A 9,410-nucleotide genomic window follows, 5' to 3' on the forward strand; every position below is an offset into this window, starting at 1 on the left:
AACTTCATGTTAATTTCGCGAGCTTATCAGGTGCTTTATTACATTTCTTTTTTGAAGCATGCTTTATTACATGTTCCAAGAATGAAAATACATCGCCAATTGTCGAGATATTAAATCATGACAATAGGCACCGAGAATAATGGTTTCATTTACCTGTGCAATTGTGGTTGAAAAATTGCATGCTTATGAAGCTCGCAATTCCTTAAAGACCTTTTATATGGATATGTGTAATTTAAAACTCCCTGCCCACAAAAATGTCAGACATTATGCTTGTTCTGAATCTTGTACTCCTTCCATTACTTTTACATTGCATCCCCTCCAGAAACCTGCAAAATCTCTTAATATCAGTCTACTAGCTTCCTGCAAAATGTTTATTATGATCGTAAGAAGTATTACAGTTACTGGTATGGCTAAGTGCCAAATTTACCGCTTAACCAAGCCTGTTTGCCACTTTTTTTTTCTTTGATACACTGTTTGCCATAAGGGTGTCAACGGATGTCCCAAAACTTTGGTATTCGTTCGAATTCGCATTCAAAAAATTAAATATTATTCGAAAATAGTTTTCGGATTCGGATATCCGGATTATTTTATCTGAAAATGTAAGTAACCAGATACGGATTCGGATATGGAGGTATTCGTATCCGAAATATCAGTATCCGAAATTTATATATTTTTTAAACCTAGAAAAATGTAGATCGCATATAAAATAAATAAATAATTATTTAAACTTCGGCATTTTGTTAAATTTTATTAAAATAAATAAATAATTCTTTTAGTTATAATTAATTTTTATTACGTAAACATTAATCTTGTACAAAAATAAAAATATTTTTTTTTTTTTTTTGATTTCGGATCGGATAATTATCCGATATCCAGATAGAAATTCGGATGCAAATTCGAAGTGGAAATTGTTATATCCATTCGGATTTCGAATCACATTCGGATAGTAAATGGTATTTTTGGATTTTTATTTGGATAGTACCCTATCCACATCCATATGCATCTGTTTACACCCTTAGTTTGCCACTTTGTCATACCCATAATGGATACAAAAGTGCCAAAAGTCATGAGAACTGGCTCAAGACAGTTTAGCTTGGCCAAAATTCTCCATAAAACAACAGTAGTGATACACACATCAAAGTTGTGTACCACGATCTGCACCGTAAAAAAATTCAAGGACTGTTAGGCCAGCCCTGAAAGAGAGGAGGTGGGACAAAAGATGGGATCCACCACCAAATATCCTCCCACACAAAAATCTCGGTGCAGATCAAGGCGTTGGTTTTCGTATACCCAACATTTACGACAAAAAAAAAAAACTTTACGAGAAAATATAAGAGACCGAGTAAGGAGTCTACTGACAGGGTGCAGAAGATCCACGGAGGATATTACTTCTGAGAAAAGCTTTTTGGATTTAACAGACGGTCAACATCTGTTCTGGGAAAAGCAAGCGAGATTAGTATTTTCACGGATGAACGGTCAATATGCATTCTGAGAAAAGCACTTTTTGATTAACGGTGGTGTGTAGATCTGGCTTTCAGGAATATAAAACCATCTCTCCTTCTCTTATTTTACTTGTTTTCTTTCTATGAGAAATTGGGAGAGAAAGTAAAAACCAGAGAAATTATAAAATTAGTCCTTCTTTACTTCCTCCATTTAAACCATCTTATACTTCTCAAGAGGAGGAGGGAAACATGTTTATTCGAATTCTTAAAAGAAAACAGTAAATATTATGGAGGTGCAAGACTTATTCTCACTTCTTCTTCTTCTTCTTCTTCTTCTTTAATCATGACTCTTATGGATGCGATAGAGAATCAAATGGGTGATGAGAACATGACTAGTGAAATCAAAACCACTGGTGACGGGCAGATGCAGCAACGATACCTGCACGAAAAGAGGGACAGACAGGACGACATGAGTGATGTTCAAACTTCAACCAAGAGGAGTCGAACAAGTACTACTTACGTGTTCAGGGAGGAGGAGAAGCTGCAACAGAGAAATCAGGATTTGGCAGACAGCAGCCAGTTAAAGGAAACGGTTGCTGAGGAAAACATTGACATACCTGGCTTTACGGTAGATTCATTCACTAAAATTGAGCCCGGTGGCGTACCAACTGCACGTTCTGCTGATTCTGCATTGGATATAAGTCTCCGAAGTGAATCCCTTGTATCTCCTGCTTTTCGTAAAGATTATGATTCCAACAAAGAGAAAACCACGATGCCTCCAATCATAGATTATGCCACCGCATTGATTGACCATAAATACAATGCTTTTGGTTCACAACACGTCAATATGTTTGAAGCAGCGGATTTGTTGAAATGTATCGCCAACATTCATCCAGTAGATCAGAGGTCTGAACTAGAAAGAGAAACGGGCATGTTCTTCTGCAGGGACTGGCTCACCCATCCCCGAGACCCTTCCATTCGGTATTTGGATATTTATTTGAATCCTTTTTGTGACAAAAACATGGAGAAGGTTTACCTATCGGATATTTATGTGCAAGTTCAGAAAATAATTCAGGCATTTGATGAGAATACGGTTGAAAAACTCAAACACTTTATTGACATGTTGCCAATGACAAAGGAGGTGTTCAACTATGAGATGAATTGGGCGGTGGTTGTCAAGGTGAGGCTTCTCTTCTTTTTGTAGCGGTCTTTCTTTTCGTATTCGATCCGTACATGTAACCTTTACTCGATAAATGTTGCTCTTTTTATTTTCCCATTCTTATGAATATGTTCTGGTTTACCTTGTACTTCACCTGCAGTATGAGCTGCATGAGAAAATAAGGCCATGGATTTCAAATATTGCAAAAAACTCAACAGAAGAAGAGGCAGCTGACTTTGTTTCTGATATTCTCGAATCTATCAAAAATGATTTTTCTGCATTATAAATTCATACTAAAATTATGTCCTTCGTATTGCTCAATGAAGTAGAAACTGAAAGATTATTCCAGAAGATATGGGTAATGCTCAAGAAGCTCGAGGAAGGTAGGTCCTTGAATGCAATACCCGCCCATAAATATTTTCAGTTGTTTTTTCTTTCTTTATCTAATGGCAGTCTTTTGTACTCCCACCCTTGATGATAGTCGTATTTCATCGCAAGTATTATACCCTTGTTTCATCTCCTTCAAACTCGTGTCATGGAAATATGGATAATTACCTGTCTCCAGCCCTAACCGTTATTACTTGATTTTGTACCACTGCAGGTGCTAGCCGTGTTCCCAGTGTTGCTCCTAGGGAACAGTTATCTCAACTGGAACAGGGAAGAAATATGCAAGTTGGTGATTCATTGAATCAGCAATATCAGGATCCGGATGATGTAGGGAAAAGCAGTTGTGCTGGAAATGAGATGAAAGGGAAGATTCGTTATAGCGTCAATCATCATGAAGTTTTGAGTTTTTCGGGGGTCGAGATTTTCAATGACACTCCTATAACGAAAGAGAAGTTGCTTTCTCTTCGGATAAACTGGGCTGTTTTTGACCAGGTGAGACTCATTCCTTAGCTTATTTTCAATATGTTCTGTTCACAAGCTTGTTCTATGCATCTTGTTCTATACAAATGGATGAATCTCTATATTATTAGCGAGAATTTGGTGTTTCTTCAAGACAGTAAGAAATTGGTGGTTCTTCTTCCCCTTCTTCCTTTTTCAAGTTATTGCATGAAAAACTAGCATTAAGTTGTCCATTGTCTATCCTTCAGATATGATTTGTGGCCATTAAACCTCAGTACGTTCAGGCTGTGTGGTTTGATCTTCGGATATGTGACCCAGGCTGCTGTTCTTTTACAAACTTGGTCTGCATAACTTCATGTTTTTGTTTATGCTGTTCTTCTTCTCTTATCTGGGCGTTAACATTTTTCTGTTTTCACGTTTCTCCTTTTGGACATAATTAATAGACTTTATATTATCCTCTTACATTATTTACCTTTAGAAGATTATCTCCATTTACTTGGGTTGTAAACACAAAAAATATTATCATGGTTTTATATATTTTTGCCTAGGGGAACATTTCTCCTCAAGGGAATTATCATCAAATCCAAGATGGTATCATCCCCCTATGATCCTATTTTCTCTAAACCATTAAAATCAATGGCAACGGAACCACTGAAGCTCACAGACATTGCTGAGGCATATAGTTCTATGCATCTACATCAACCCGATGATGCTTTCTATATGGATACTGGTGCTACCTCGCATCTTACTGCTGATTCAGGTACTTTACATAACGTTTCCAATTCTGGTACTGTACGGTCTATCTTAGTTGGCAATGCAATAGCATTCCAGTTACTGCTAGTGGTACCAAGCTCATAAACCTCCCTTCTCACACCCTTCAACTCAAAAATACTCTTGTTGTTCCCGATATTATCAAAAAATTAGTTTTCGTTCGTAAGTTAGCCACTGATAATCGTGTGTCTGTTGAACCTTGGTTTAGTTAAGAGAAACATAATTAACTTTTCTCTTAGATCCTGTAGAATATGTTGTCGCTACTAGATAGAGTCTTTTGACCAGACACTGGCACACAGCTACGCAGCCAACCCATTATCCATAACCACATGACCAACCGAACCAGATAACAAGTCCTAAACTGCAAATCCTGCACAAGTAGCTAGGTAGGTTGTTGTATGTGGGGTACCGTGTCTTTGTAATTGAGTAAACGTTCCCAAAGTGGTATTCTCTACGATGTAGAACTAAACCTTAAGCACAGATTAAAAGCAACTATTGAAGCCTAAACTAAAGCCTTATTTTGTTTGTGAAAATTTCGCAGCTCTAGTCTGAAGATTTCATCCATTTTATTATGATTGATACAAAATGAGTTTATCTATTTCCTTACACATTAGTCTAATTGGCACAAAATGAGTTAATCAAACTTTACATAAACAATAATCTAGCAAACCCAGAGCAATAAAAATGAAATCAATTAGACCAAGCATAATCTTTTATTCCATTGGCTCAATGTTTACTGTAAGTCATCGAATAATTTTTTTATTTTGTGGTTGTGCCTTGCTAATCAAAATGAAAGAGAAACAAGTCTTTGGTGGGAAGACACATACACTGATTATATATCGCATAGTGAATGCAGACTTGCAGTTGCCTTCATTTATTCATTCCTCCATTTGATTTTTGCTTTGATTATTTATGCAACATTGAGAATTCCGCTTAGAAGAAAAAAAATTGAGCCGGCACCGGCACCGGCACCGGCACAAACAAAATCGACCAGGTAACAAGTTCCGAACTGCAAATCCTGTAAAAACTCACTTATTCTTCATCGTGATTCCTTGAAATCAAGATGTTGGTGTTCCACCCCACTAAACTCCCAACCAGAAGTGTATTGCTGATGGTCAAATCGAAGAATTTAATGTGATTCTGGTGGGGAGTATAGAAAGATGGAAGATCAATATCTAATTTGTAGTATTGATACTACTTCCATCATTTTTAGAGAGAAAAAAATTTCAATAACAGATTGGATCTAGAGAGAGGGAGGGAGGAGACGACGACGGCAAGGTCTGTTTGGTGAGAGTAGATACAAGATTCCCAAAGTTTATATAGTGGTCACCTTGCCGACTTGATCAAGCCCATGGGTTCCATCCCGTGTTAATAACGCGTTTGGGTACAAAAGTAGAAGTCAGAAGCAAAAGTCAGAAGTCCAGATATTTTGCTTCACAAAAAGTCGACTTTTCTGTTTCTAAAAGTCCTTCTGAAACTCTACATCCAAACTGAATTCTTTGTTTTGACTTTTAGAAGTCAAAAAGTTACTTCTGGATGTGTGTAACTTTTCGACTTATATAACTTCTTTGGATACTAACGCGTTCAGATCCCAATCTGCTTCTGACTTCGACTTCTGTAGAAGTAAAAGTGAGAAGTAGAAATCATAAACAAAACTATTTTGGTTCACAATTATTTTTTCGACTTCCAGAAGTCGTTTCAAAATTTAACAGTCAATCTGACTTCTGATTTTAACTTATAGAAGCCAAACAGCTACTCCTAATGTGTTATTCAAAAAGGCTACTAGAAGTGGAAGTGTTTTTGTTCTAGAAGTCAGAACCAACATGTTTTGCTTCACAACAAAGCCAACCTTTTTGTTTTATATAAATCATTTTGAAATAGTGTAGTCAAACTAACTTATAACTTTTTTGTTTTCAGAAATCAAAATACAACTTCTGGATTGGTATCCAAATATGCTATAACAATAAATTAGATTTTTTTTAATGCAAAAGATAAGAAACTTTATTAACTTAAAATTGTCTAGTAAGAATTTGACACTCCTTAACGTCAAGGGGTTTGTCTAACCATATTTTAGAAGCATTAAACTTCCTGTTAATTTCGCGAGCTTATCAGGTGCTTTATTACATTTCTTTTTTGAAGCATGCTTTATTACATGTTCCAAGAATGAAAATACATCGCCAATTGTCGAGATATTAAATCATGACAATAGGCACCGAGAATAATGGTTTCATTTACCTGTGGAATTGTGGTTGAAAAATTACATGCTTATGAAGCTCGCAATTCCTTAAAGACCTTTTATATGGATATGTGTAATTCAAAACTCCCTGCCCACAAAAATGTCAGACATTATGCTTGTTCTGAATCTTGTACTCCTTCCATTACTTTTACATTGCATCCCCTCCAGAAACCTGCAAAATCTCTTAGTATCAGTCTACTAGCTTCCTGCAAAATGTTTATTATGATCGTAAGAAGTATTACAGTTACTGGTATGGCTAAGTGCCAAATTTACCGCTTAACCAAGCCTGTTTGCCACTTTTTTTTCTTTGATACACTGTTTGCCATAAGGGTGTCAACGGATGTCCCAAAACTTTGGTATTCGTTCGAATTCGCATTCAAAAAATTAAATATTATTCGAAAATAGTTTTCGGACTCGGATATCCGGATTATTTTATCTGAAAATGTAAGTAACCAGATACGGATTCGGATATGGAGGTATTCGTATCCGAAATATCAGTATCCGAAATTTATATAGGAATATATATATTTTTTAAACCTAGAAAAATGTAGATCGCATATAAAATAAATAAATAATTATTTAAACTTCGGCATTTTGTTAAATTTTATTAAAATAAATAAATAATTCTTTTAATTATAATTAATTTTTATTACGTAAACATTAATCTTGTACAAAAATAAAAATATTTTATTATTTTTTTCTTTTGATTTCGGATCGGATAATTATCCGATATCCAGATAGAAATTCGGATGCAAATTCGAAGTGGAAATTGTTATATCCATTCGGATTTCGAATCAAATTCAGATAGTAAATGGTATTTTCGGATTTTTATTTGGATAGTACCCTATCCACATCCATATGCATCTGTTTACACCCTTAGTTTGCCACTTTGTCATACCCATAATGGATGCAAAAGTGCCAAAAGTCATGAGAACTGGCCCAAGACAGTTTAGCTTGTCCAAAATTCTCGATAAAACAACAGTAGTGATACACACATCAAAGTTGTGTACCACGATCCGCAAAAAAATCCAAGGACTATTAGGGCAGCCCTGAAAGAAATTTGCAGGGGGTGGGACAAAAGATGGGATCCACCACCAAATATCCTCCCACACAAAAATCTCGTTGCAGATCAAGGTGTTGGTTTTCGGTATACCCAACATTTACGACAAAAAAAAAACTTTACGAGAAAATATAAGAGACCGAGTAAGGAGTCTACTGACAGGGTGCAGAAGATCCACGGAGGATATTACTTCTGAGAAAAGCTTTTTGGATTTAACAGACGGTCAACATCTGTTCTGGGAAAAGCAAGCGAGATTAGTATTTTCACGGATGAACGGTCAATATGCATTCTGAGAAAAGCACTTTTTGATTAACGGTGGTGTGTAGATCTGGCTTTCAGGAATATAAAACCATCTCTCCTTCTCTTATTTTACTTGTTTTCTTTCTATGAGAAATTGGGAGAGAAAGTAAAAACCAGAGAAATTATAAAATTAGTCCTTCTTTACTTCCTCCATTTAAACCATCTTATACTTCTCAAGAGGAGGAGGGAAACATGTTTATTCGAATTCTTAAAAGAAAACAGTAAATATTATGGAGGTGCAAGACTTATTCTCACTTCTTCTTCTTCTTCTTCTTCTTCTTCTAATCATGACTCTTATGGATGCGATAGAGAATCAAATGGGTGATGAGAACATGACTAGTGAAATCAAAACCACTGGTGACGGGCAGATGCAGCAACGATACCTGCACGAAAAGAGGGACAGACAGGACGACATGAGTGATGTTCAAACTTCAACCAAGAGGAGTCGAACAAGTACTACTTACGTGTTCAGGGAGGAGGAGAAGCTGCAACAGAGAAATCAGGATTTGGCAGACAGCAGCCAGTTAAAGGAAACGGTTGCTGAGGAAAACATTGACATACCTGGCTTTACGGTAGATTCATTCACTAAAATTGAGCCCGGTGGCGTACCAACTGCACGTTCTGCTGATTCTGCATTGGATATAAGTCTCCGAAGTGAATCCCTTGTATCTCCTGCTTTTCGTAAAGATTATGATTCCAACAAAGAGAAAACCACGATGCCTCCAATCATAGATTATGCCACCGCATTGATTGACCATAAATACAATGCTTTTGGTTCACAACACGTCAATATGTTTGAAGCAGCGGATTTGTTGAAATGTATCGCCAACATTCATCCAGTAGATCAGAGGTCTGAACTAGAAAGAGAAACGGGCATGTTCTTCTGCAGGGACTGGCTCACCCATCCCCGAGACCCTTCCATTCGGTATTTGGATATTTATTTGAATCCTTTTTGTGACAAAAACATGGAGAAGGTTTACCTATCGGATATTTATGTGCAAGTTCAGAAAATAATTCAGGCATTTGATGAGAATACGGTTGAAAAACTCAAACACTTTATTGACATGTTGCCAATGACAAAGGAGGTGTTCAACTATGAGATGAATTGGGCGGTGGTTGTCAAGGTGAGGCTTCTCTTCTTTTTGTAGCGGTCTTTCTTTTCGTATTCGATCCGTACATGTAACCTTTACTCGATAAATGTTGCTCTTTTTTATTTTCCCATTCTTATGAATATGTTCTGGTTTACCTTGTACTTCACCTGCAGTATGAGCTGCATGAGAAAATAAGGCCATGGATTTCAAATATTGCAAAAAACTCAACAGAAGAAGAGGCAGCTGACTTTGTTTCTGATATTCTCGAATCTATCAAAAATGATTTTTCTGCATTATAAATTCATACTAAAATTATGTCCTTCGTATTGCTCAATGAAGTAGAAACTGAAAGATTATTCCAGAAGATATGGGTAATGCTCAAGAAGCTCGAGGAAGGTAGGTCCTTGAATGCAATACCCGCCCATAAATATTTTCAGTTGTTTTTTCTTTCTTTATCTAATGGCAGTCTTTTGTACTCCCACCCTTGATGATAGTCGTATTTCAT

At 36.4% G+C, this 9,410-nt stretch overlaps 2 protein-coding genes across 2 annotated transcripts; both read left to right on the forward strand.

Annotated features, from left to right (window-relative positions):
- Window positions 1-1,785: 1,785 nt before the first annotated feature.
- Window positions 1,786-2,887, forward strand: LOC113311809. The gene is made up of 2 exons (XM_026560608.1): window positions 1,786-2,622; window positions 2,762-2,887. Exons 1-2 carry the CDS (start codon window positions 1,786-1,788, stop codon window positions 2,885-2,887), a joined length of 963 nt encoding a protein of 320 aa, XP_026416393.1.
- Window positions 2,888-8,101: 5,214 nt separating this feature from the next.
- LOC113311810 lies at window positions 8,102-9,204 on the forward strand. The gene is made up of 2 exons (XM_026560609.1): window positions 8,102-8,938; window positions 9,079-9,204. Exons 1-2 carry the CDS (start codon window positions 8,102-8,104, stop codon window positions 9,202-9,204), a joined length of 963 nt encoding a protein of 320 aa, XP_026416394.1.
- Window positions 9,205-9,410: the final 206 nt, after the last annotated feature.

The sequence above is a fragment of the Papaver somniferum genome, chromosome 9 (genome assembly GCF_003573695.1).
Source record: "Papaver somniferum cultivar HN1 chromosome 9, ASM357369v1, whole genome shotgun sequence".
NCBI classification, from domain to species: Eukaryota; Viridiplantae; Streptophyta; class Magnoliopsida; order Ranunculales; family Papaveraceae; genus Papaver; species Papaver somniferum.

Excerpts from the sequence above, each read along its gene's own strand:
- LOC113311809 (XM_026560608.1), top strand. The coding sequence starts at position 1,786 with ATGACTCTTATGGATGCGATAGAGAATCAAATGGGTGATGAGAACATG. Across the intron at positions 2,623-2,761 it reads ATTGGGCGGTGGTTGTCAAG|TATGAGCTGCATGAGAAAAT; the intron begins GTGAGGCTTCTC and ends CTTCACCTGCAG.
- LOC113311810 (XM_026560609.1), top strand. The coding sequence starts at position 8,102 with ATGACTCTTATGGATGCGATAGAGAATCAAATGGGTGATGAGAACATG. Across the intron at positions 8,939-9,078 it reads ATTGGGCGGTGGTTGTCAAG|TATGAGCTGCATGAGAAAAT; the intron begins GTGAGGCTTCTC and ends CTTCACCTGCAG.